The sequence below is a fragment of the Lepus europaeus genome, chromosome 2 (genome assembly GCF_033115175.1).
Source record: "Lepus europaeus isolate LE1 chromosome 2, mLepTim1.pri, whole genome shotgun sequence".
NCBI lineage: Eukaryota > Metazoa > Chordata > Mammalia > Lagomorpha > Leporidae > Lepus > Lepus europaeus.
The window spans coordinates 16,762,062-16,789,435 of NC_084828.1; the positions used below are offsets into that span (position 1 = coordinate 16,762,062).

Consider the following 27,374-nt stretch of genomic DNA (forward strand, 5'->3'; position numbering starts at 1 on the left):
TACTGGTTTAATTTATCCCCCTCAATATTTAATTCCAAAATAAATAAATTAAAATTTGATGCAAATTTGAAAAATATAACAACATCTGAGGTCATTTGAAACACAAGAAGAAGTTATCAGTTTTTTGGTTTTTTTTGGCCAGGCTTAGTTAGACAGTGAGAGACAGAGAGAGAGTTACAGACAGTGAGAGACAGAGAGAAAGGTCTTCCTTCCATTGGTTCACTCCCCAAATGGCCACTACGGATGGCGCTGCGCTGATCCGAAGCCAGGAGCCAGGTGCTTCCTCCTGGTCTCCCATGCGGCTGCAGGGCCCAAGCACTTGAGCCATCCTCCGCTGCCCTCCTGGGCTACAGCAGAGAGCTGGACTGGAAGAAGAGCAACTGGGACTAGAACCCAGGGTGCTGGCGCCGCAGGCAGAGGATTAGCCACCAAGTGAGCCACGGCACCAGCCCATGAAAGAGTTATCTTGAGATAACAATTAAGAATCACTAGTGGGGCCAGCACTGTGGCACAATAGCTTAATACTATGTCTGAGGTGCCATCATCCCATATGGTCACCCTGCTGCTCCTCTTCCAATCCAGCTCTCTGCTATGGCCTGGGAAAGCAGTAGAAGATGGCCCAAGTGGGCCCTGCACCCACATGAGAGACCTGGAAGAAGCTCCTGGCTTCGGATCAGAACAGCTCCAGCCATTGTGGCCATTTGGGGAACGGACCAGCAAATGGAAGACCTTTCTCTCTCTCCCTCTGCATTGTCTGTAACTCTACCTCTCAAATAAATAAATAAAATGTTTAAAAAAAAAAAAAAAGAATCACTAGCTAAGAGTGCAGAAGACTGCTAGTGGGATGAACATGAACTGTTAGTACTGACACTGTCATATCCTGAGGAATTAAAAAGGGAGCAGAATAAAATTTATAATAGGAAATATATTCTGAAAAATATAAAACAGCAAAATATATATTCATACTCATCATATGTACAAAGAGGCTCAATTTTCAAATACAATAAGCAATAAATACTTTTTTTTCTAACACAGATTTTTTTTTTTCTTTTTTTTTTTTTTTATTTGGAAGGCAGAAAGACTGATCTCCCATCCTCTGGTTCACTCCCCAAGTGCCCACAACTACCAGGGATTTGGCCAGGCCAAAACCAAGAGCCAAGAACTCCATCAATGTCTTCCATATGTGTGGCTGGGAAACTACCATTTGAGCCATGACCTGCTGCCTCCCAGGGTCTGCAATAGCAAAGAGCTGGACATGGAGCCCAGAATCAAACCAAGGCACTCCAATATGCAACACAGGAATCTTAACCAGCATCTTAACTGCTAGACTAAACACCAGCTCCTAAAGTAGGCTGTTTAAGCTATCATTATACCCTTATGACAATGGCTAAAATAAAAATCGTGACAATACTAAATGTTGGCAAAGATACCTAAAAAGGAAATTACTCATACATTATTGGTAGGAACATAAAATGGTACAGTCACTCTAAAAAACTGGCAGTTTTGTTTTGTTAAAAGATTTATTTTATTTAGTTGAAAGAGTTACAGAGAGAGGGAGAGACAGATCTTCCATACACTAGTTCACTCCCCAAATGGCCACAATGGTCAGGGAGCCAGGAGCTTGCTCTCGGTTTTCCACATGAGTGCAGGGGACCAAGAACTTGGGCCATCCTCCACTGCTTTCCCAGGCACATTAGCAGGGAGCTGGATCAGAAGTGGGACAGCCAGGACTTGAATGGGCATCCATATGGGATGCTGATATTGCAGGTGACAGTTAACCTGCTGTGCCACAGCTCCAATCCCTTGGCAGTTTCTTAAAAATCTAAAAATGTAATTATCAGAGGACCCAGCAATTTCACTCTTAGACTTTTATCCTAAAGAAATAAAATCTTGGGGCCTGTACTGTGTAATACTGTTCATGTAACATTGTTCAAATAACAAAATTTTTTGAACTAGATAACAGAGTAGTGGTAGTCAGACACTAGGGAGAAGCATGATAATAGGGATGTATGATTATAAAAGGGTAATGAGATCTTGATGATGTTGGAACAATTCAGTGTAATTTTTATCACTTTTTTACAATTTATTTGAGAGACAGAGAAAGAACACCACTAGCTAGTTCATTCCCCAAATGCCTGTAATGGCCAGGGCTTGGCTGGGACAGGAGATAGGAGGCAGGACCCAGGAATATAAACCAGATCTCCCACATGGGTGGCAAGAACCCAATTACTTGAACCATCACCACTGTCTCCCATGATCTGTACTGGCAAGAAGTCACAATCAGGAGCTAGACCCAGGTATAAAACGTATGCGCTTTGATGTGGGACGTAGATGTCTTCAAATTAGGCTAAATGCCTGTTCCCAATTCATTATCTTGACTGTAGTGATGGGCACACAAATCTCTGGTAATAAAAGTATACAGAACATAATACCCACACAAATGACAGAAAATACTAGAGGGATCTGAATGAGGTCAGAGGACTGCATCAAGTGCATAATATTTTACAAGACTATGTACATGGCGTTAACAGTAAGCAAAAAAAAATCTGCATTATTCTTTAGAACTGTATGTGAATCTATGATTTTCTCAATGACATCTTCAATTTTAAAAAATGAAAAAATTTCTGTCTGCCTCATGTTGAAATTCAATATAGGTTAGGTTCCTAACATTCAATATAGGTTAGGTTCCTAACATTTAAAGTTGTCACCACTAAGGGTGACTAAAAGGTTCTAACATTTAGTAACATGGCAATTGCTGTGAGCTGGTGTATCACACTGTGATGCGCCAGCCAAACACTCTCTCACCCTGCATGACCATAGTATTCATTCCCCTAACTGAGAGGGTCTGAGCTCAGTCCATCCATTCCCAGGAATTCTTCTCACAAAAGGGGGCTGCCTTGCCCAGGTTCCTACACCACGCAAGGGGCAGTACATATCTAGTGACTTGTCTACACATAGGTACAAGACTTGGCTGCTTGCTTCAATTCAGGACATCTCTGAAGGATCACAGTTAAATGTGGGGCTAGCTGAGACTCTACTGCAATCATCCCTTCAACCAATTTCTCCCTCTGCCTAAAACCGCTTCCATCTTACTGGTTTGGTACTTGAGAACATGCACCAATACAGTACCTATATACAAATCTGTCGCAGACCTGGTTCCCCAGAAAACAAGATCTACACCAGCTGGTATCATGATCATCCAGATCGTACTTACAGGTAATACTTTCTAAAACAAGTTGAAAGAGATTTCTAAAACCCCTTATTGATCCAAACATAGGCATACCTGATGGCCACATTTAAGACACAGCCAAACTGAAGGGTTTTCTTCCATTTCTTCTTCAGATTTGTCTTTTAGTTTATTGTCCATCTTACAGTCTTGGCAAATATTCCACTCTACATCCACTAGCGCCCTTTTCAGATTACTTTGTTCCAGTCCTTTTCTAATGTGTCTGCACATAGGCTCTATTAAAATGGTAAAAAATACAGAAGATAAAAAGAGCTTCCCTCAATTAACCTCAAAACTTAACCTTTATCAAAATTCAATTTAATGTATTGTATAAACAGATAATCTGAAACTTAAAATTTGATATTTGAGCATTTGATTGAGAGAAAAGAATCTTATGCAAATTTGAAATTTTGCTCTTTGAAATCTTTGTAACCACCACTGCCCATATAAATTCATTCCACATTATTTGGCTCTTTTCTTTATACTAAGGCCCTTTATCATATTTGCAACTCTCCTTATGGTAATAGGTTTACAGGGAGTACATCTGTTTAAAAAGCCAACATTCCTCTGCTTAACAGGTATCCTGAATTTGATCTGCAGGGAAATCTCTGGAGTTCAACGAATGCAATCTTTTAGTTGGTTACAAACATGTCTGTGAGGGAATGGGCATGCAAAAACTGACACTGAAATTTCAAAACAGCAGCAGAGTGAGTAATTTTATTTTTTGTCCATTGTTGGTGGTTAAAATGAAAAGAATCCCTTCTGTGTAATTATTGTGGCATCTTGCTCTGTGGATATGGTGGTATCTGGATGTGGGGACAGGGAAGATATTAACTAGTCCACATACCCCTGGCATCTGTCACAGCAATGTGCAGAATGTAATGCAATTTTGTAAGAAATGTTTTGTGACTTCATAAATAAATTTAGTGGACCTAAAAATAGTTTGCAGAGAAGATCTTTCATTCACTCAGTAATATGCCTGTTGCTGGCTAGGACTGTGTAAGATGCCAGGGAACCTACAAACAATCAAGGTACAGTTCTTTGTTAAAAAAAAAAAAAATTCATTCATTTATTATTTGGAAAGCAAAGCAGTTGGGGGAAGGGGATATCTTCCATCAGCTGGTTCACTTTCTAAACTGGCTGCAACATCTGGGGCTAGCCAAAGCCAAAACCAGGAGCCAGGAACTCCATCCATGTCTCCAACATGAGTGACAGGGCCCAAGCGCTTGGGAGATCATCAGCTGCCTTCCCAGACACATTAGCAAGAGGCTGGATTGGAAGCAGCTGGGACCTGAACCAGCACTCATAAGGGATGCCAGCACTGCAAGCAGCAGCTTAACCCGCTGTGCCACAATGTCAGCCCCTGCAATTCTTCTTTGTGAGTAGCTAGCATTCTGGGGAAAAAACCCAGCTAAATCATGTGCAGGACATATGCTGTAACAGCCAAAGAGGAGAAGGCTAAAGCTGCCAAAAGGTCACAACTGCAGAGTCCTAGATAATAAGAGCAGGAATAAATTCTGATACTGACTGCACACTTCATATAAGTTGTGCTAGATATTTTGCATACCTTACCTCATTGAATCCTCAAATTCATCCTAAGGCAAGGGAGAAAAATAATATATAGTGTCCAAGGTCCTAGAACTATTGAGTGGCTACGGTGGGCTCAAGTCTTTCTGACTTTATAATTCAAGTACTAATCACCACCTCTGGGAAAGAAGAGCAATCCCAAAAGGCCATTCTCATGAACCAAGGCATTTAGTGCACACTGTCTTCCCAAATGGTGAACTCACACATGTATAAAAACTGTCCAACTGCATCAAAAACTGAAAACCCTGTTGCAGCCAGAAATGTAAAGGGTTAGAAAGCCATTCTAAGGGCCTTGAACTGTTTCAGGGACATCAGAGGTTTATATGCAGAGAGAGGCAGAGAGAGAGAGAGGTCTTCCATCCTCTGGTTCACTCCACAACTGGCTGCAACAGCCGGAGCTGCACCTATCCGAAGCCAGGAGCAAAGAGCTTCCTCCAAGTCTCCCATGTAGGTAGAGGGGCCCAAGGACTTGCGCCATCTTCTACTGCTTTCCCAGGCCACAGCAGAGAACCGGGTCGGAAGTGGAGCAGCTGGGACTTGAACAGGCGCCCAGGCACTTTACTGGCTATGCCACAGCACCAGCCCTAATACCAGAGGTTTAGAAGCTAGTCAAGTGGCACCTGAAGAAAGTGCACAAAGAAAATGAAATAGGAATGCAGATGAGTAGAAAAACTACTAAATTCCAGTAGTCAAAGAAACACAAAAGAAAAAATGGTGAATTTTTTAACTTAAAAAAACAGCAGAAGGGGCTGGCTTCCGATCATGGCAGCTCTCCGCTATGGCCTGGGAAGGCAGTAGAAGATGGCCAAAGTCCTTGGGTTCCTGCACCCACATGGGAGACCCAGAGGAAGCTCCGGCTCCAGCTCCCCATCTCCCTCCCCCTCCCCTTCTCCCTTTCACTCTTTGCCTCCCTCGCTGCCTCTGCCTTCAAATAAATAAATAAATCTTTTTTAAAAATGAGCAGAAATATTTACAAATAATATTAACAAATGCTAGTGAATGTTTAGGGAAATGGTCACTTTACTATGTCACCAAGAGGCCTGTAAATTAATAAAACATCTTGGGATGGAAATCTGGCAACAGAATCAAAAGAACCTTTTGTTTTATACCCTTGCAGTTAGCAATTCTACGTATAGCATCTGTAACAAGAAAATAACTGAATGTACAGAGATTCAGATATAAAGATGCTTATTACTGTTCAATTTGTAATACTAAAAAGCTAAAGATTACCTAAATCTGTAACAGCAGGGAATTAGCTAAATAGATTATGAAACAAGTGTCCATGGTCTTTTATAGAATGGAATAATACACCATTAAAAATGTTGTTGAAGACTATTAAATCACATGTAGACATAAACATTCTTAAATGCAGACTATATAACAATATACACCTTGATCCCATTCATATATTAAAGTAAGTCCCTTCAAGAAATACAAACACCACTTTTCATACTCAATAGGTGAAATATACCTGGGGATTCAGAGGAATCATCAATTGGAACAGTTTTTCCCTTTGTCCGTTTCTTTCCCATGTTGGCACTTTATGGATTACTTACTGACAAAAAATACAATCTAGAAAACAAGATAAAAGTTAGCCTGACCAGAAAAAAAGTATATTGAATACTTCTCTTTGAAACAAAAATATAATGAAGCCACATTTCTTTTACAAGGCTATCACAGTTTATAATTTACAAAGACTATTCACATCTATCATCTGGTTTTCATTAAGAACTCTTAAGTAGGTAGGATAGAACTTCTCTTGTTTTTCATAGCTTGGAAAAATGACTCTTAACAAGATGTAAATGTCAGCAAAGAATCACCGTGTTCTTATCAAGATCTCTCAAAGAGTCTCAGCACTGGACACTATCAGCAATTTGACTCTTCACCACAAATGCGGAATGCACTTTTAAACCACTAATTTCCTTGCCTTCTAAGTCACCTTTCTTAGCTCTGCAGTCTATGAATTGATCATTTCGTTAACAAAACTTTTTTAAAAATCTGAAAATCTCCTAAAGGATGCTAGAATCACAAAATAACTTCAAAGACAAATATAAAAAGTGATACATTCTTCTACATTTTAAGTTTCAGGATTTCCTCTGTTACTAGCTAACCAAGAACTGATTGCAACTGCCTTCTTAACTATTTACATTACTGTGTTCTGAGTGGCTCACATTCTGGGAAGAAAGACAGCTAAATATTGTGCTGGGATCTTCAATATATACTGTAGTAGCCAGTTTAGAAGGAATACACCAAATCTTTACCTCCTTAGTCAATAATTCAAAATTAGAAAATAAAAAGTGCTAAGAGATCATATACATTGATTCTTAACAGCAATTTTAAAAAGTTGTAATTTTATATGCAGTAGAATAACTTATTAGTGTCTAAATCTCCTGAATGACTTTAACAGCTATTTTACCTGAAATCATCATTTAAGTTCTGATTTCATAAATGGAAGGTAAGACCTGCAACATTTATTTTTGAAAACATTTCCAGTTAATTCTGATCTTTAGTTGTCATTGCTGCTTTGACCTAAAATCTTAGAAGTATTCATTTTACTATTGATGAGTTAGTGTAATTAATGGCAATTCAAAAAGGTTTGTGTGAAAGAGAGTGCCCCATAAAGTAACTAGTAAGACTACCCTTCCAAGGCTAATCTAAAATATTTACAAAATAAATAAAGGAACACAAAGTATATACTATATACAAAACAACATACTTTTCTTCACCCTAAAGATAACACTTTATATAATGTATCTTATTTAGCAGTACAGACCTGAGAAACAAATGAACACAATAGCACCCAAATTCTAGCCTCTAATCCAACTCCCTAATCTATGCAGTATTCCAGATTCATCTTGCCATTTTTATCACATCACCCTTTTTTATTTATTTATTTTTCAAGATTTATTTATTTATTTGAAAGGCAGAAAGAGAGACAAACAGAGACAGAGTTCTTCCATCCGCTGGTTCACTAGCCAGATGGCCACAACGAACCAGGAGCCAGGAGCTTCTTCCGGGTCTCCCACACGGGTGCAGGGGCCCAGGGTCTTGGGCCATCTTCCACTGCTTTCCCAGGCCATAGCAGAGAGCCAAAAGCATTTAATAGTTTCCCAGGCCACATTCCTGGACTTTGCATTCATGGTCCTTCCTAATTTGGTTCCAAAGCTCTGGTGCTCACGATTCTCATTACTCTACAGCAGCAACAACAAAGCACTCAAGTTATAAATATATGGTGCTTTTGATCTTCAAAGTTCTTTCTCAAAGATCACATGATCTTCACAACCCTTTGACATAAGGGTATTTCACTAAAGGAGGAAACTCAGCAACAAAAGATCAGAGTGACAGAGATGGAACCAAAATGCAGATCTTTGGGGTTCTAAGACCAGCACTCTCCCTTCCAATCAAGTCGTTCTCTTCACTACTTTCCACTCCAAAACTCTTTGGCCCCCACCTCTACAACTCTAATTTCTAATAGAGACGTTCTTTCCATTTGTCCAACATATTCCCAATCCTCCAAGCTCTCCATGTCAATGAAGTCTTAGGCAACCATTTTAAATAAACCTCCTTGCTGAATTTCCAGAGTTTATTCATCCTGTCCCTTCATCAGATACTGCAGCAGACTGCTTCTTAAATCTTTAACATGGACACATGTTATTTCTCTATCTGGAATCTAAAGCTCTTACAGAAAGAACTGGCATTATTATTATTTTAAGTGTGACTTCTGAATTGCCTATGTCATCTAGCATAGCTAGTTCGAATAGGTTCTCAGGGAATACTTTTTGCATCTAAATAGAAAAACAGAATAGTACCTGAGGCATAAAGGGTGACTACAAGATGCAAAGGTAGATACGTAAGAATGAAGCAAACAAGTTCTGGTGAAAAAGAAAAGGATGAAGAATGAAGAAGTCAGAAGTCTGCAGCAGGGAAGACAGCACTAGTAAACTGGTATGAGGATTGCAGCTCAGACGCCAAAGGAAAACTTGAAAGCCGAAGTGTAGTTGCTGCAGGCAGAGGACAGAAGGAGTCAATTCAATGCTGTGGAAAGAGCGCCAGTGATTTTTTTTTTTAAACTATAAAGGCAACAAATGAGACGTGAGAAGACTACTGTGAGTGCCATCATCTATAAAAAAAAAATCAATAAACAATTAGATTTTTCCCCCCTTAGGTGAGTCTTAGATGAGAATTAGAGCTTTAGTCAAATTATTCTTTGCAGGACGCCACACTAAGTATCAATCACAGCTCTTGCCGGCTCTCCTATCAATCCAACTCCCTTTCCTCTCGGCCCACACCCCCAGTCTTCCCCGGCCTATTCGATTCCATTAAGATTGTTAAGTGTGTGGGTAACTTGATCAGCAGGTCTGAAACGTCTTTTGAGTTTTGCGATCGGTGCTCTCGTGAGAGCATTCAATCAGATAAATGACAGGGCTCTGTTTTTCCTCCTAAGCACATGGACGGACGCAGCTACCAGCCCAGACGCTACTCGTAGGGTGCTCTCTACGGGGCGCTACCCACCCACCTGCGCAGCGCCCGCCCCCTCTCCCCTTTCCTTCCAACTGTTCCGCACCCAAGGGGGATCCTCCAAGTCCATGGGGTCCAGAAGGGAGCCATCAGCCGCACCTCATTGGCCAGTCCCTGTAACTGACAGAAACTGCAGCCAATAAGAACGCAATGCCGGGAAGAGGCCAGGTAACGTGTTTAAAAAGAGAAGGGGCCTACAAGAAGAGCACGAGATTGGGGCAGCAGATTCGAGTTGTCGGAGCGCAGGTCGCCGAATGGCGACCGCGAGTCAGCGGGACCAGAACTCACCCAGGGAGATCGCACCCATAACTGCATCCCCTAGTGGGTCTTTGGGCCGGGCAGCCAGCTCCGTCTTCCTCCTGGTGACGAATAGAGAGTGACAGAGGCGAAGCCAGAGTGACCCGTAGACGGCAGCAACTTCCGGAACGCGGCATTGTGGGAAGCAGCTTGGGCCCCAGGGTACCGCAGCGTTGACGCTGGTTTGAAGGGCGCATGCGCGACTACACCGGCATTCGGGCGGGGCGTGGGGAGGAGTCAGGCGCCCACGAGGTTTTGCACTCGGGTGTAAACCATGGAGTCACTGACATGCTTGTGGAGAGTGCGCTTGAAGCGCAACGTCTGCTGGCCGGTCACCTTTCTTAAACACGCTGCCGCTAACGGTGGCTAACTAAAGAACATTTCCATTTCCCTCAGTTACCCTAATTCTGACCTATGGACTTACACCATGGAGTACCTAAGTTATCTTAAATAACCTTACCACACCAGGTCAGAATAAAAGGTGAAACAGCGAGAGTGAAGTTTAAAGCAGGACTGAAAGCATTAAAGAATTTCTGAAGGGTAACATTTTTGAAACATTTACTGTTGTAAATACGCACTTTGTGCCAAACTGAAATGAATTAAATTCACCATCCTTGAATTCATTTTAGAGAAGACGCAGTAGTGGCAAAGCAAAAAAAAAAAGATATCAACAGAATAAGAAACGTCCAACTTACCAGTAATGAGATAAAAGTAGATGAATTAAGTGGCATACTAACCTGTCATATGGCCAGAATAACAGTTCATTATATTTGAAGAGCAGAAAGGGGAACTGGTGCGCCTTTTTTTAAAAGCTGAGATTTTTTAACGCTTTCTTTTTTAAGCTCCATCGCAGAACTTTTTAAAAAACTGTTTTAAACAAAACTTTATACCTGCTTCCTCTGCATGAAACATTCTTCCCCTTGATCTTCCATGGTTGGTATCTGAGAAAGGAATTTGAAATCAGGTAAGATTTGAGGCTCACTAGTCTGGAGGGACATGAACCATGAGGCCCCAGTCACATCAGATCTCTAAAATTGGTTAATCTTTAAAAAAAAAAAAAAGTTTTTTTTGTTTTTTTTTTAATTTATTTGAAAGAGTTAGAGAGAGGTAGAGCCAGAGAGAGATCTTCCATCCGCTGGTTCACTCCCCAAATGAGGGCAACAGCCAGAGCTGAGCTGATCTGAAGCCAGGAGCTGCTTCTGGGTCTTTTAAAAAAAAAAAAAAAAAAAGATTTATTTACTTTTTTTTTTTTTTTGACAGGCAGAGTGGACAGTGAGAGAGACAGAGAGAAAGGTCTTCCTTTGCCGTTGGTTCACCCTCCAATGGCCGCCGGGGCCGGCACGCTACGGCCGGTGCACCACGCTGATCCAAAGGCAGGAGCCAGGTGCTTCTCCTGGTCTCCCATGCGGGTGCAGGGCCCAAGCACTTGGGCCATCCTCCACTGCCTTCCCGGGCCATAGCAGAGAGCTGGCCTGCAAGAGGGGCAACCAGGACAGAATCCAGTGCCCCGACCAGGACTAGAACCCGGTGTGCCGGTGCTGCAAGGCGGAGGATTAGCCTGTTGAGCCACGGCGCTGGCCGATTTATTTATTTATTTGAAAGTCAGAGTTACACAGAGAGAGGAGAGGCAGAGAGAGGTCTCCTGTCTGTTGGCTCACTCCCCAGATGGCCGCAACGGACGGGGCTGCGCAGATCTGAAGCCAGGAACAAGGAGCTTCTTCTGGGTCTCCCACGAGGGTGTAGGGGCCCAAGCACTTGGACCATCCCTATGGGATGCTGGTGCTTCAGGCCAGGGTGTTAACCCACTGTACCACAGCGCTGGCCCCTTCTTTTGGGTCTTTCATGTGGGTGCAGGGGCCCAAGGACTTGGGCCATCTTCTATTGCTTTCCTAGGCCATAGCAGAGAGCTGGATCAGAAGATGAGCATCCAGTACAAAAACCGGCACCCATATGGGATACCGGCACTTGCAGGCTTTAATCCTCTGCACCACAGCACCAGCCCCTTAAATTGCTTAGTTCTTGCCCACTAGCTGGTGACACTCAAGTGATGACTAACTCCAGTAAAACGTGTTCTTGCTTGTTGCAATTTTCCCTCTGAAATATACAGCAGAGTAAGCAGCAGCTAATCAACAGCTGATTAATACTGCTTGTATTAACCAGATTTATATTAAACAGATTAATGGTTTGTATTAATCAATGTAATTCTAACTACCCATTTTGTTGTAACCCCCATTTTGTGCTTCGTGTCTTCTTGAAGATAAGTAACCCCCCAACCCCAGTGCCATTTTGGAGCACATATTCTGGGCAGCTCGAATATAGGTATTCCACTGGCCATCCTCATTGTCTCTCATGAAGTCTGTCATACTCAGTGTGCCTCAGTTTGCTTTCTAGACTGGCATATGTTATTGTCCTGGAAAGGCCACTGCCTCACCAAAGTATTCACCAAGCAAACTACATAATCACTGATCAACCCGTATCAACTTAGTTTTCTTCTCTGCCCAGCAATCAATCACTACCTGGTTATTTTTCTTTTTCACCTCTATGTGTATCCTGGTCCCTAATACACAGATATGTAGAAATGTAAGCTCTTGGAGAAGTAGGGCATCTTTGTCCTATTCATGTCTGTAACGTTCATGATTTGGAAGTGCCTGGAACACAGTGTTTGATGATTTATTGAAATAGTGTCATTAGAAATGAAATGCTATACAAGAATCTTCACAGCATCTTTATTCATAATAGTCAAAAAACTAGAAACAGCTCAGTTTTTCTTTAAAGCAAGAACACAAAAATAGTATATTCATGCAGGGGAATACTACCAAAGCAATAAAAAACAAAACAATATTCACAAGAACGTGGATAGATCTTTAAAATATACTGAGTGACAGCCCTACACAGAAGTACCTACTGTATGTTTTGAAACATAGTAAATTCCAGAACAGGCAAAACTAATTATGGTGGGGGAAATGTAACATTATTTGCCTCTTGAGAGAGTTGGGTGGGGACTAAAAAGGAGAACTCTGGGGGTTGATGATAATGTTCTAAATCTTTTTTTTTTTTTTTTAAAGATTATTTATTTGAGAAGTAGAGTTACAGTGAGAGGGAGAGACAGAGAGAGAAAGGTCTTCCTTCTGTAGGTTCACTCCCCAAATGGCCGCAATGGCTGGAGCTGCACCGATCTGAGCCAAGTGCTTCCTCCCAGTCTCTTACATGGGTGCAGGGGCCCAAGCACTTGGGCCATCCTCCCCTGTTTTCCCAAGCCATAGCAGAGAGCTGGATCAGAAGAGCAGCTGGGACTAGAACCAGCACCCATATGGGATGCTGGCACTGCAGGTGGAGGATTAACCTAGTGTGCCATGGCACCAGTCCCAATGTTTTATGTCTTAATAGGGTTTCAGTTACACAGGTATATGCACTTTTCAAAACTCAGTAAATGTACATTTAAGACACGCATTTCCTTTTTAACTCAAGAGCAAACTCAATTAGAACTCTAATGATAGGCACACTGACAAGGAAAAGTGTACTAATCTGCAAGTTACTTTAAAATCTATTGGAAGAACTGGTGTTGTGGTGCAGTGGTTAACCTGCTGCCTGCAATGGTGGCATCCCAAGTGAGTACTGGTTCAAGTCCCAGCTGCTCCTTTTCCAATCCAGTACCCTGCTAATGTGCAAGAAAAAGCAGCAGAAGACAGCCCAAGTGCTTTGGCCTCTGCCACCACTATGGGATACCAGGATGGAGTTCCTGGCTTCTGCCTGGCTTAGCCCCAGCCATTGGAGTCATTTGGGGAATAAACCAGAACATGGGATATCTTTCTCTCTCTCTTTCTGTAACTGCCTTTCAAAGAAACAAATTTGAATCTTTTTTTTTTTTTTTTTTTTTTTTGGACAGGCAGAGTGGATAGTGAGAGAGAGAGAGACAGAGAGAAAGGTCTTCCTTTTTGCCATTGGTTCACCCTCCAATGGCCGCTGCAGCCGGCGCATCTCACTGGTCTGAAGGCAGGAGCCAGGTGCTTCTCCTGGTCTCCCATGCGGGTGCAGGGCCCAAGGATTTGGGCTATCCTCCACTGCCTTCCCGGGCCATAGCAGAGAGCTGGCCTGGAAGAGGGGCAACCAGGATAGAATCCAGCGCCCCAACCGGGACTAGAACCTGGTGTGCCGGCAGGCGCCGCAAGGCGGAGGATTAGCCTGTTAAGCCACGGTGCCAGCCAACAAATTTGAATCTTAAAAGTAAATAAAATGTATCAGAAAAAATGGATTGATGAGTGACAAAGCAGGTAAAGTAAAAAATGTTATGATGGTCTCTCTACATCTTTGCTTTTAATCTCAGAGCTGGTGTTTGGCACAGCAGGTTAAGATCCTGATTTGAACTCCCACATCCTGTATCTGAGTGCCTGTGTGCTCAGTTTCAAATTCCTGCTGTCTGCTGATACATGCCAAGGTAGGCAGCATGTGATGGCTCAGGTACCTGGGTTCCTGCCACCCATATGGGAGACCCACTTTGAGGCATCTGGCTTTGGCCTGGCTTCACTCCAGCTGTTCGGGGCATCTAAGGAGTAAGCTAGCCGTTGGAAGATCTCTGTCTCCACTTTTCAAATAAATGAAAATAAACTCTAAACATTTTAAAAACAAGTTTCTTTTTTTTTTTTTAACTTTTTTTTTTTTTTTTTGACAGGCGGAGTGGACAGTGAGAGAGAGAAAGGTCTTCCTTTGCCGTTGGTTCACCCTCCAATGGCCGCCGCGGTAGGCGCGCTGCGGCCGGCGCACCGCGCCGATCCGATGGCAGGAGCCAGGTGCTTCTCCTGGTCTCCCATGGGGTGCAGGACCCAAGGACTTGGGCCATCCTCCACTGCACTCCCTGGCCACAGCAGAGAGCTGGCCTGGAAGAGGGGCAACCGGGACAGGATCGGTGCCCCGACCGGGACTAGAACCTGGTATGTCGGCGCCGCAAGGCGGAGGATTAGCCTAGTGAGCCGCGGCGCCGGCCTAAAAACAGGTTTCTTAGCCTCAACAATATCAACATTTTGGACCAGCAAGTTCTTAGTTGTAGTGGCCCATTCTCTGGATTGTAGACAATTGAGTAGCATCCCGAAGCTCCACCTACTAGATGCCAGTGGCATCGTTCCAGTTGTGGCAACCCAAGATGTGTTGACATTGCTCAACAGGGGTGAAGGCACTCCTCCTTGAGAAATGTTCTACTGCTTCTCTGTAAAAATCTCTCATCCTTATTTTATGCTTTAGATTTTCTACAACCACGGTTGGAGGAAAAAGAATTAATAACATTGAAAACCATTCACAAAACACAAATGCCTTCAGATGCAGCTCTGAAGACCTATTTACTATCATCTTTTTTTTTTTTTAAAGAAAAGATTGTGAAGTTAGCAGTGATAATAGCTACCAGTGAATATCAATCCCTACAAACCTTATGGCTTTCCTAAAATAAGCGTGTAACACTACAAAAAGTGCACTGCATACAGAATGAGAAGGAACACACCTGTAACTACCCCCGTGCTGGAATCTCCTTCTAACTCCCTTTCGGTAACAGATAAATAATTCTGCGTCTTCACCCGGTCCTGCCAGCTTGGTTACCGGGTAAGAACACAGGCCATCACCCTAGTGTCTTGCTCCTCTATGGTTCATGGACAAGAAGGACCACCATTGCGTGGAGACTAGAGACGCAAACTGGGACCCCCACGCCTCCCTACCCAGCAGATCTGTGCTGCGGCAGGACTCCCGAAGGATTCCCACGCCCGGGGGCGCTGCGGGAGCCTAACTTGAATGGGCGGATCCGTGTCCCAGGGCACAGCGCCGGCTCCACTCCGACAGCGAGCGGCGGGCAGCGCCGATGGGGCTGGAATGCAGAGGGCCCTGACAAGGAAGACTCTGCGAGTGAGACGCAACTAACCGGGCCAAAGAATTCCGTCTGTCGATCCGAGTTTTGGAAAACTGGAGCCGGTGCCGGTGTCCAGCCGAACCCACAGATCAGGGCGTCCTCGGCTTCCGGACCCCGCGGCCTGGCCTGCGCGCATGCGCCCGCGGAGGGCGCGCTCTCACGGCCCACAGGCCACCGCGCAGGAGCGATGAGTAAAGGTCGGGCGGCCGTATCCGCGGATTCCGACGCTTCCTCCGGACGCGACTTAAGCAGTCCGTGCAGCAAGGAAACCTGGAGCTCCAGCCGTGACGGAGCTGCTGCCACAGGTGAGTCTCCCCTCCGCCCAGCAGCAGGGACGGCGGGCCGGGGGCTCCTCCGCCGCCGCAGGGCGTACCGCCTTCCCGGAACTGGCCGACGTCGTGGCTCCGCCTCCCCTCGCGCTGCGCGTTCTCTGATTGGTCGGAACCGACCTCGCCCTGCCTGCCCCGCCTGCAGCCGGGGCCCGACGTCCCCGTCTCTAGCTGGGGCCGCAGCGCCCGAGCGGTGGGCGGCTTTCAGGACGGGGGCGGTGGGACTCTGCTCTTTGGCGAGCAATAGTAATCACCAAGGCGGAGCCCACTCACGAAACTCAGCTTGCCTCGTGCATCCTTTAAATCGTGAGTCAGAAAATTCTCATCAGCGAAAACAGTTTGGCAAATAAATGACATCGCTTGTGACCTCACTTCCTCTGTTGTCCTGTCACTGGTCCTCTGACAGGCTTTGTCGATTCCATCTCATTTTCCAGACCCCAAACTCAATAGGACCCTCTCCCAACTTGACCCACCCTCTGGGTGACTTTAAACACATAACGTTAAATAAGCGTTGATGACTCCTCAACTTATATCTGCAGCTGAACTCGTCTATGTAGCTGTATTCAGCTGCTTTCTGGACATCTCTAAGTGGTGCCTCAATAGGCATTTCATTACTTAATATGTCAAAAACCAAGCTAGAGATTGCCACAGTCTCCTCCATCTAAATAAATGGCAAATCCGTCTTTTCCAGTAGCTGAAAGCCTTGGAATCATGGCTACCTATCTCATGCAATCCATCAGGAAATGCTGTATGCTCTACTGTGTATGTTCAAAATCTTAATGGTTGCTCACTGCCTTGACCCCCAAGCCATCTTCATCTCTCCAAGTCACCGCAGTATACCTGTGTGGTCTCCTTGCTTTCCGCTGTTCTCTTGAGCATCAAGTGTCAGACCTTTTCCAGTGGCCTTCTGTATCAGGATAAAAACCAAGGTTCCATATTTCCAATATAACCTCTGCTATCACCCTGCCCCCTGCTCACCATGCCCTAGCAGGTGCTCTAGAACCTCTTGCCCCTTTGAACATGCTGTTCCTTCTGCCTAGCACACCCTTTGCTCAGATAAACACATAGTTTCCTTTTGAGTACCTTCTAGTCTCTTCCATACAGTCATCTCACAAGAGAGGCCTTGGGACTGGGGTTGCAGTGTAACAGGTTAAGATGCTTCTTGTGATGCCAGAATCCCATGTCAGGGTGCCAGTTCCAGTATCAGCTGTTTCACCTCTGATCCAGCTTCCTCCTAATGTGCCTGGACAGGCAGCAGAAAATGTGCCATATTCTTGGGCTTCCAGCAGAACTGTGGTGTTAAGAATCCTTCCAAAGCAAAGAAGGAATAGTGAGGAAAGACTCTGGGCTCTTCCCCCGGTCCTCTCATTTCCTACCTGAACACTGGCTGAACCCGACCACAAGAAAGTCAGAAGAGCAGGGTGCTGTGGGTTACAGAGATCAGCTGTCTAGAGCAGAGAAGGGCCAGGAATAGTTTTAGGGTACTTATTTGTCAGCTTCTACAGTGAAATATTTATGAAGGAAGAATGTTTATTTTGACTCACAGTTTTGGAGTTTTGCTGTCCATGATCAGGTGTCCTCCTGTTTTTGGTATCTGATAATCACATTCATAGGAGCAGAGTTCTGAGTTGATGCAAGACATCACATAGCAAGGGGGAAAGTGGGTGGAGAAAGGATCACATGGCAAGCCAGGAAGCAAGGAAAACAGATGAACTCAACTTAGTTTTTATAACCAGTGTTCTTGAGAGAACAACTATTGATAGCACTCTCCCATTGACCAGAGAACCTCCCACTAGATACATCTCCTAAACACTATGAATGAATTAAATTTGGGCCCTTTTGCTGCCATCAACTTTATAACTTTGGGGTTTTAGGAGCTACCCAGAGGCTGGCGCCGTGGTATAGTGGGTAAAGCCACTGCCTGCAGTGCCAGCATCCCATATGGGCACCAGTTCAACTCCCAGCTGCTCCACTTCTGATCCAGCTCTCTGCTATGGCCTTGGAAAGCAGTAGATGGCCCAAGTGCTTGAGCCCCTGCACCTGCATGGGAGACCCAAAAGAAGCTCCTGGCTCCTCGCTTTGGCCAGTTCCCAGCCACTGTGGTCATTTGGGGAGTGAATGAGCTGATGGAAGATCTCTCTGTCTCTAACTCTGCCTTTCAAATACATAAAAAAATTATTTTTTAAAAAAGCTACGTAAGTTCAAAAAACTGTCGAAGCATAGCAGGCACAAGCAAAATAACTAGTTTGAGGGAAAACAGACCACATGATGAACCCCTGAATGAGGCCTTGACAGTTGGGATTGTGAAGAAGGGGCAGGTTCTGGTCTGTACTATTTCTCTTGTGCTCAGAGAGGGCAGAGCCCCCACCACTATCGTGCTTTCCTGCCTCAAAGAGCTTTCTACCAGAAACTGTCCCCACTATGCCTCCTCCTCCAGTTGTCTACATGTTACCCTTCCTTCAAGGTTCAGCTCAGATCCTGCCTCCTTCAAATGTTTCCTTATGGCCCATTTCACTGATACTACCCTCATCTTAATAGAAAGATTGTATCTTAGTACTTATACCTATAAAGTCATTTAACACTTTGTTTTTTATTATTGCTGTCCTGTATCTTTTTAGATCTACAGCCTTATCTTCAAGCTAAATAGAAAGCTCCAATGAGGCATGAAGAATGAAGCTCTACATACAGTAACTGTAACTGTTCAATAAACCTTTACCAAAGATGAAAAAGAATGCAATGAAGACACTGCTGACTTTAATAATAGTGTGTGATTACACAGAATAAAGTCTGTTTGAAAAGGTAAGCCAAGTTTTCTTGCAACGAGATTGAGCTTTGTTTTTTTGTGTGGTTTTTTTTTTTTTTTGTCAAAAGTGTAACTCCCCCCCTCCTTTTTTCCTTTTGAATTTAGAAGTACTACAGGCAAATCATGAAATGTCAAGTGGTATAAAAGCAGAGAAATTAGAAGTGAAAAAGTATTTTTCCTTCTTCCCTAACTTGTTTTAGCTAGCTGACTTCTTTTATGCATATGTTATCATGTAAAGATAACATAATACAAATGGTCCTTCAATGGTTTGGCTTAAGAGTTTTCCACTTCATTATGGAGCAGAAAGAAGTGTGTATTTAGTAGAAACCAAACTTGGAATTCTGATTTTTGATCTTTGATCTCCCAAGCTAGGGACATGCAGTGCAATACTACTTTCTTGCAGTAGTGGGCGGTGACAGTGAGCTACTGCTGCCAGTCAGTAGTAATCACAGATGTAAACTGATACTCTTCAATGTACTATATTGCTAAGCTTGGTTAGTTGGGTGTATTAAATGCATTTCTGACTTACGAATTTTTCAACTTAATTGTGGGTTAGTTTATCAGAACAAAATACCATTTTAAGTCAAGAAGAATCTGTATTTGTACTGTTCTGCAATATACTTTTTTAGGTAACCAAATATGAACATCAATGGCAATGTACAATTTTTTAAATATTTATTTATTTATAAAGATTTATTTATTTATTTATTTAATTGAGAGGCAGAGGTCCTTCATCTGCTGGTTCACTCCCCAAATGGCTGCAACAGCCAATCCAAAGCCAGGATCCAGAGCTTTTGCCAGGTCTAAAATGTGGGTGCAGGGGCCCAAGCACTTGGGTCATATTCCACCGTTTTCCCAGGCCATTAGCTGGGAGCTGGATCAGAAGTAGAGCAACCGCAACTCGAACTGGCACCCGTATGAGATAGTGGTGCTTCAGGCAGAGGCTTAACCTGTATACCACAGTGCTGGCCCCCTTATTTGTTTATTTCAAAGGCACAGTGACAGAGAGGGAGAGGCAGAGAGATCTTCCATCTGCTGGTTTATTCCCCAAATGGCTGCAATGGCTTTAGCTGGACCACTCCTAAGCCAGGAGCCTGGAACTCCATCCAGGTCTCCCAAGTGAGTGGAAGGAGCCCAAGTACTTGGACCATCTTCCACTGCCTTCTAAGGTGCAGTAGCAGGGAACCAGATTAAAAGCAGAATAGCCAAGTCTTGAACCAATACTCAGATATGGGATGACAGCATCACAAGCAGTGGCTTAACACTCCACAATGCCAGCCCCACCCATCCCCCTTTTTTGCACCCCCCTTTTTAAAGATTCATTTGATTATTTGAAAGGCAGAGTTATAGAGAGGTAGAGGCAGAGAGATCTTCCATCCACTGGTTCACTCCCCAAATGATCGCATGGCTGGAACTGCTCTGATCCAAAGCCAGGAGCCAGGAGCTTCTTGTGGGTCTCCCACATTGGTGCAGGGGCCCCAAGCACTTCTGCTTTGGCTTTCCCAGGCCATAGCAGAGAGCTGGATTGGAACTGGACCAGCTGGGTCTCAAACCAGTGGCCATATGGGGTGCCAGCACTGCAAGCAGCAGCTTTACCAGCTATGCCACAGTGTTGGCCCCTGCCAGTCCCTTTTAATTACCTTAAAATGCTTCTCTTTGGATATGCATTCATTAAACTAGTCTCTTATTATTGAAGTTACATTATCTTTGTTTTATTTTCTTATAGACAGTGATGCATTGAACCTCTTTACAAATATATTTTTATACAATGTCTGATTTATGTCTTAGATTCATATGAGTGGAATTTTCAAATCAACTTTCCTTATACTAGGTTTTCCTCTAATGGCAGTTACTAGATGCTAACCATCTTCTTCTTTTGCCAACTTGCCAAAATTAAAAAATATTGTTGGCCAGCACCATGGCTCACTAGGCTAATCCTCCACCTGCAGCGCCAGCACCCCGGGTTCTAGTCCCGGTTGGGGCGCCGGATTCTGTCCCAGTTGCTCCTCTTCCAGTCCAGCTCTCTGCTGTGGCCCGAGAGGTCAGTGGAGGATGGCCCAAGTGCTTGGGCCCCTGCACCCGTATGGGAGACCAGAAGGAAGCACCTGGCTCCTGGTTTTGGATCGGCGCAGCGCACCGGCCGTAGCAGCCATTTGGGGGGTGAACCAACGGAAGGAAGACCTTTCTCTCTGTCTCTCTCTAGAAATAAAAATATATATATATTGTTTTGGGGACTGCCACTTTAATGTAAGATGGAGTGGGTATATTTTACCACTAAGTACAACTAATAATCCTGGACACTGTCTGTAAAGCATATGCAAAGAGATTCTGAAAGGTGGAAAGAAGGCAGACTGGCTAGGGACCTTGAGAACCAAGCAAGGATGTGGTGGTGACGTCCCTGGGTTTTCTTTTTACCTCAAGTATCCCAGACATGACACTGGAAAATTAGAAACCCAGAAACACCAATGTGTGGACCAAAAAAACAAAAAGCACTAACAAAAACTTGCTCTCTGCAGCTAAAGGACCAGGAAGGTGACACCCTAGCTAAATAAAAAACATATAGCTAATGAATGTTCTATACTAGGTGAATACCACAGAAAACACTGTGGCCCTGCCCATATCCGTACCAGTAAAGGGATCCCAGATTTCACCTCAGCTCCCATGTGCACTAGCAAGGAAGGTGGTACTCGGGCCCCTGCCACCACTGTGGGAGATCTGGATGAAGTTCTAGACTCCTGGCTTCAGCCTGGCCTAGCCCCTGCCTTGGGGAGTGAACCAGCAGAAGGAAGATCTCTCTCTCTCTCTTTCTGTCTCTCCCTCTCTCTGTAACTCTACCTTTCAAATAAATAAATAAGTCTTTTAGAATCATCTTTGGGGGCCAACACTGTGGTGTAGTAAATTAAGCCTCTGTCTGCAGCACCGGCAACCCGTATGGGCACCAGTTCAAGTACTGGGTGCTCCACTTCCTATCCAGCTGTCTGCTAATGACACATTATCTCAGCATGTATGTTGTAAATATGTATATGTAGATTGTATATGTTTAATATAAAACCAAAAATTATTTGCCTCAGATGAAGGACTTAGAAAGGAGAGGAGGTCAATGGCAGGAGATTGTAACCTTCCCCTACCATTTAAATTTTTTTGTACTTTTAAAAATATATCGGGGCTGCACTGTGGCATAGTAGGTAAAGCCACTGCCTGCAGTGCAGGGTGCATATGGGTGCCAGTTCAGGTCCCCCCTGCTCCAATTCTGATCCAGCTCTCTGCTGTGGCCTGGGAAAGCAGTAGAGGATGACCCAAGTCCTTGGGCCCCTGCACCCGCACGGGAGACCTGGAAGAAGCTCCTGGCTCCTGGCTTTGGATTGGCACAGCTCTGGCCATTGCAGCCAACTAGGGAGTGAGCCAGCAGATAGAAGACCTCTCTCTTTCTCTCTCTCTCTCTCTCTGTGCCTCTCCTTCTCTCTGTAACTCTGACTTTCAACTAAATAAATAAATTAAAATATATATATATTTATAAATATTAATAGAGGTTACTTGAGCTGTGAGATAGTCTTTATTTTTCTTTAGATTCATCTGTTTCTTAGAACAACTAATGAACATTAATATTTACTTAAGAAAAAGAAATTAACCATCCACTTTACTAATCTCTTATTCTGTTCATTCCATGTTCCCAGTGTAACCATTTTATCTTCTGTCCGATAATTTTTTTTTTTTTTACTACATACTTGGTTTACTTGGTACTACATACTTGCTTTACTTCAATTAAATTGCTCATGCGGTGGTTGAAGGTGCTAGCTAGATCAACTTTCTAGATAGTTTTATGGTGCTTTCTGGATCATCCCGTATATTTGGTCCTTTGTATATTACATTTGAACATAGAATATGAGGGGGACACATTTAGATTTCACATTTTAAAAAATTAATTATTTATTTAAGACACACAGAGGTATCTTACCTGCTGATTCCCTCTCCCAAACACCTACAGTGGCCAGTACTGGTCTAGGTCAGAGCCAAGGAACCAAGGACTCTATCCAGGTTTCCCACGTGGGTGGTGGGAACCTAACTACTTGATCCATCACCTGCTACCTCCCAGGGTTTGCATAAGCAAGAGCAGAACTGGGACTTGTACTAGACATTCTGATACGATATACAGGCCTCCCAGCTGGCATCTTAACTGCTAAGTAAATTGCCTGCCCCTAAATTTCACATTTTCTAAAGAAATCAAATGCATTTTTTGTAAATGCCTATGTCGATCTATTGAGTTTCCCAAGACTGTAAATGTAAATCCTCTATCTCTACCTACTTAGGAATTTACGGATGTCCAAGAATGATTGCAATGGAACAGGCTGAGGCCCAGCTCTCTGAGTTGGATCTGCTGTCCAGTATGTTCCCTGGTGAAAATGAGCTCATAGTGAATGACCAGCTAGCTTTGGCAGAACTGAAAGACTGTATTGAAAAGAGGACAATGGAGGGGCGATCTTCGAAAGTTTACTTTACCATCAATATGAACCTGGACATGTCTGAAAAAGCAATGGTAATTTTTTTTTTTTTTTGAAGATTAAAACCTGGCAAGACTTAAAACAGTGCTTATAGCATTTTACTTTTTTTCTTTCTTTTCTAATTAGGGAATGTTTTCTCTGGCATGTATTCTTCCCTTTAAATACCCTGCAGTTCTGCCTGAAATTACAGTCAGGTATGTTAAAGCAACTCTGGCCAACTTTGGAGATCGAAATTAATCTGCCAATAAAAGCATTTCTCCAGTTTGTTGACAGTACCAAGAAAATTGATACATTTTTCTATATCTTTTTCATCAGGTCAGTATTACTAAGTAGATCCCAGCAGACTCAGTTGAACACAGATCTGGCTGCATACCTGCAAAAGTATTGTCTTGGAGATGTCTGTATATTAAACGCCACGGAGTGGGTTAGAGAACATGCCTCTGGCTACGTCAGCAGAGAGGCTCTGTCTCCCTCTACCACAGGAAGCACAATCCAGACCGTCGATCTCATTCTCACAAGACTCTGGATCTATAGCCATCACATCTACAACAAATGCAAAAGAAAGAATATTCTAGAGTGGGCAAAGGAGCTTTCCCTGTCTGGGTTTAGCATGCCTGGGAAGCCTGGTGTTGTTTGTGTGGAAGGCCCACAAAGTGCCTGTGAAGAATTCTGGTCAAGGTTTGCTTTCACATATTTTGTATATCATGTCAATGACTTCAACACTAAACGAAGTCCTAGAGATGTGCAGCTAAGTATGTCCCTGGGGTTGTATCTTCATGGGGATTCACTGTCAGGGCAGTAGGTAAGGCAGAAATTGCACAAAATCAGCATCACCCTCTCACCTGGCACACTGCATAAGAGACATTCTCTAATTAAATCTTGGAGGAATTGAGCCCCTGCCTAGTATGTAGTCTAGGATCCTGTCCCATTTCTTCCTCATCTTAGTGATGCTGTACACTGTACACACTGCGAAACAACGGACTTTCTAGAAGCATTAGAATTGCTTTCAGTCTTCTCATTTCCCTACTGAGTTCTGAGAAGTTATTTCAGTGAGTTTGTCATTGCCACAATTCTAAAAAAACTGATACAAGGAAATAATATTGGCAGTTATTGAGTGTAGGGATGGGGAATACAATGAGAATCATATTTGGTAAATCCTGGTGATATTATGGTGAATTACTTTTAGGGAGAGGCATGGATGAATATATGTCTTATAATTTTTATTTTCAGTGCTACATATGATACCACACATTTTGAAAACTTTTATTTTGAAAATCTCTTTTCAGACTCAGAAAATTAAACTGGAAGAGAATCTTAATCCGCCATCGAGAAGACATTCCTTTTGATGGTACAAATGATGAAATGGAAAGACAAAGGAAATTTTCCATTTTTGAAGAAAAAGTGTTCAGTGTTAGTGGAGCCAGAGGAAACCATATGGACTTCGGTCAGCTGTATCAGTTCTTAAATGCCAAAGGTTGTGGAGATGTTTTCCAGATGTTCTTTGGTGTGGAAGGACAATAACTGAGAAAAATGGTAGTTGAGAATAGTTTGTCACTGTTGGCCTTTTGATTTTTCCCTCCAGTGTATATTGATAAATTAAATAATTTAATTTTAATCCTATTCTAAAATGCTGGGGGAAGAAGACAAAAAAATTAGTATAGCTGAAATATATTTGTTTAAAATGTCTTGATTAGGAGTGGGTGATTATCCTAGTAGCTGAGTTACCCATGTCCCACATTGAAGTGCCTGGGTCAGAGTCCCAGCTCTGGCTCCTGACTCCAGCTTCCCACCAATGCAGACTTCAGAATGTAATGGTGATGGCTCAAGAAATTGGGTTCCTGCCACCCACAAAGGAGGTCTGGATTCTGTTCCCATTCCCTTGCTCTAGCACCAGCCCAGCCACTGCAGGCATCTGGGGTATGAATCAGAAGATGGTAACTCTTTCAAATAAATTTTTGAAAATTTCATGATTTGAAAAGACTGAGTTTCAGTTTATCTTAAAATTGTTTGATAGAAATTTCTTGACACATAAACTACCTATTTTGAAAGAGAAACTATGTGATAGTAATACTGGTGCTCCAACTTGTTAGCCAATCCTAACTCTCTTCTCCCTTACCTCATCCATAAAGAATCTGAAAAAGCAAACTGCTTACTCTTCTATTCTTTGTTGCAGCTGTGGGTGGTCTAATCATTTCTGGGACAACTTCAGCTTTCTGATTAAAGTGATACATGCAGGGACAACACTGTGGCATAGCAGGTTAAGCTGCCGCCTACAGCACTGGCATCCCCATGTGGGTGCCAATTCCTATCCCAGCTGTTCTACTTCTCATCCAGCTCCTTGCAAATGCACCTGGGAAAGCAGCAGCAGATGGCCCAAGTGCTTGGGCCCCTGCACCCAAGTGGGAGACCCAGATGAAGATTCTGGCTCCTGGCTTCAATCTGGCCTAGCCCTGACCATTGTGGCCATTTGGGGAAGACTTCTCTCTCTCTCTGCTTCTGTGTCTCCCTCTCTCTAACTTTACCTTTCAAATAAATACATAAATCTTTTTTTTTTAATTTATGTGTTTATTTGAAAGTCAGAGTGTCACAGAGAGAGGAGAGGCAGAGAGAGAGAGAGGTCTTCCATCCGATGGTTCACTCCCCAGTTGGCTGCAACGGCCAGAGCTGTGCCAGTCTGAAGCCAGGAACCAGGAGCTTCTTCAGGGTCTCCCACATGGGTACAGAGGCCCAAAGACTTGAGCCATCTTCTACTGCTTTCCCAGGCCATAGCAGAGAGCTGGATCGGAAGTGGAGCAGCTGGGTCTCGAACCAGCGCTCATTTTTTTTGTTTTGTTTTGTTTTTTATTTTTTTTTAATTTTCAATTATCTTTATATACAGAGGACCAATTTAGCATATATTAAGTAAATATTTCAACAGTTTGCACCCACACAGAAACACAAAGTGTAAAATACTATTTGAGTACTAGTTATAGCATTGATTAAACACCTAAGAATAATTGTGTATTAATTAGAGTTCAACCAATAGTTTTAAGTAGAACATAAAAAATACTAAAAGGGTAAAGTATTAAGTTCTTTTTTTTCTTTTTTCTTTTGTTTGTTATATAGTTATTATTATTTTTTACTTAATAAATGTGAATTTACAAAGTGCAACTTTTGTATTGTTGTGGCTCCCCCCCCAACCTCCCTCCCTCCCATGGCCCTCCCCTCTCCCACTCCCTTTCCCATCCCGCCCTTCATCGAGTTTCATTTTCAATTACCTTCATATACTGAAGATCAACTTAGTATATATTAAGCAAGGATTTCAACAGGCTGCACTCATACAACCACACAAGGTATAGGATATTGTTCGACAGAGATCCTACGTGGGGAGCATGTACCCAGTGACTCCCGTTGTCGAACCAGCGCTCATATGAGGTGCTGGTACTTCAGGCCAGGCCGCTAACCCGCTGTACCACAGTGCCAGCCCCAATACATAAATCTTAAAAAAAAAAAAAAAAGTGATAGACACAGAGGCAGGTGTTATGGCACAGCAGGTCAAGCCACCACTTGTGATGACTGTGCCCCATATCAGTGCTGATTCTAGTCCTGGCTGCTTCACTTCCAATCCAGATTCCAGGTGCTGTATCCTGCAAGGCAAAGATGATGAGTCAAGTGCTTGGGCCCTTGCCATCCATGGGGAGACCCAAAAGGAGTTCCAAGTTCCTGGCCCAGTCCTTGCAGGTGTGAGCATTTAGGTAGTGAACCAGCAGATGGAAGATGTTTTTCTCTGTGTCTCTCTCTGTTGCTCTTTCAAGTAAATGAAAAATAAAACCATTAAAGAAAAATAGGCCGGCGCCGTGGCTTAACAGGCTAATCCTCTGCCTTGCGGCGCCAGCACACCAGGTTCTAGTCCTGGTTGGGGCGCCGGATTCTATCCCCGTTGCCCCTCTTCCAGGCCAGCTCTCTGCTATGGCCCGGGAAGGCAGTGGAGGATGGCCCAAGTCCCTGGGCCCTGCACCCGCATGGGAGGCCAGGAGAAGCACCTGGCTCCTGGCTTCGGATCAGCGAGATGCGCCGGCCGCAGCGGCCATTGGAGGATGAACCAACGGTGTAGGCAGCCCATAAACAAGTCATAGACAAGTCAAGGTCAGTCTTGGCTTGTGGAATTCCTGGGAGGAAAAAAAGTCACCTATTCCCATACTCCAGGAGAATGATCAAACAAGAACACTCCACTAAAATTAACTATGTT

At 43.6% G+C, this 27,374-nt stretch overlaps 2 protein-coding genes across 4 annotated transcripts in view; one reads left to right on the forward strand and one right to left on the reverse strand.

Moving 5' to 3' along the window:
* Window positions 1–15,633, reverse strand: part of USP16 (ubiquitin specific peptidase 16) — a 44,196-nt gene extending 28,563 nt beyond the window's left edge. For 2 of the 3 annotated variants that reach the window (XM_062206268.1, XM_062206286.1), the window contains exons 1-3: window positions 9,620–9,768; window positions 6,285–6,385; window positions 3,284–3,462 (exon numbers count right to left, since the gene is read on the reverse strand). In XM_062206268.1, coding sequence (XP_062062252.1) covers window positions 3,284–3,462; window positions 6,285–6,345 — 240 coding nt within the window. In that variant the 5' untranslated portion in view covers window positions 6,346–6,385; window positions 9,620–9,768. Of the gene's footprint in view, window positions 1–3,283; window positions 3,463–6,284; window positions 6,386–9,619; window positions 9,769–10,518; window positions 10,570–15,527 lie in introns of those variants that run through there. The other variant, XM_062206277.1, reaches the window with a different exon arrangement.
* Window positions 15,634–15,652: 19 nt separating this feature from the next.
* Window positions 15,653–25,291, forward strand: RWDD2B (RWD domain containing 2B). The gene is made up of 6 exons (XM_062206313.1): window positions 15,653–15,820; window positions 18,463–18,643; window positions 22,955–23,181; window positions 23,273–23,340; window positions 23,462–23,824; window positions 24,433–25,291. The coding sequence occupies exons 3-6, from the start codon at window positions 22,975–22,977 to the stop codon at window positions 24,665–24,667; spliced, it is 873 nt and encodes a 290-aa protein (XP_062062297.1). The 5' UTR covers window positions 15,653–15,820; window positions 18,463–18,643; window positions 22,955–22,974; the 3' UTR covers window positions 24,668–25,291.
* Window positions 25,292–27,374: the final 2,083 nt, after the last annotated feature.

Excerpts from the sequence above, each read along its gene's own strand:
- RWDD2B (XM_062206313.1), top strand. The coding sequence starts at position 22,975 with ATGATTGCAATGGAACAGGCTGAGGCCCAGCTCTCTGAGTTGGATCTG. Across the intron at positions 23,341-23,461 it reads CTGCCTGAAATTACAGTCAG|GTCAGTATTACTAAGTAGAT; the intron begins GTATGTTAAAGC and ends CTTTTTCATCAG. Across the intron at positions 23,825-24,432 it reads TGTGAAGAATTCTGGTCAAG|ACTCAGAAAATTAAACTGGA; the intron begins GTTTGCTTTCAC and ends ATCTCTTTTCAG.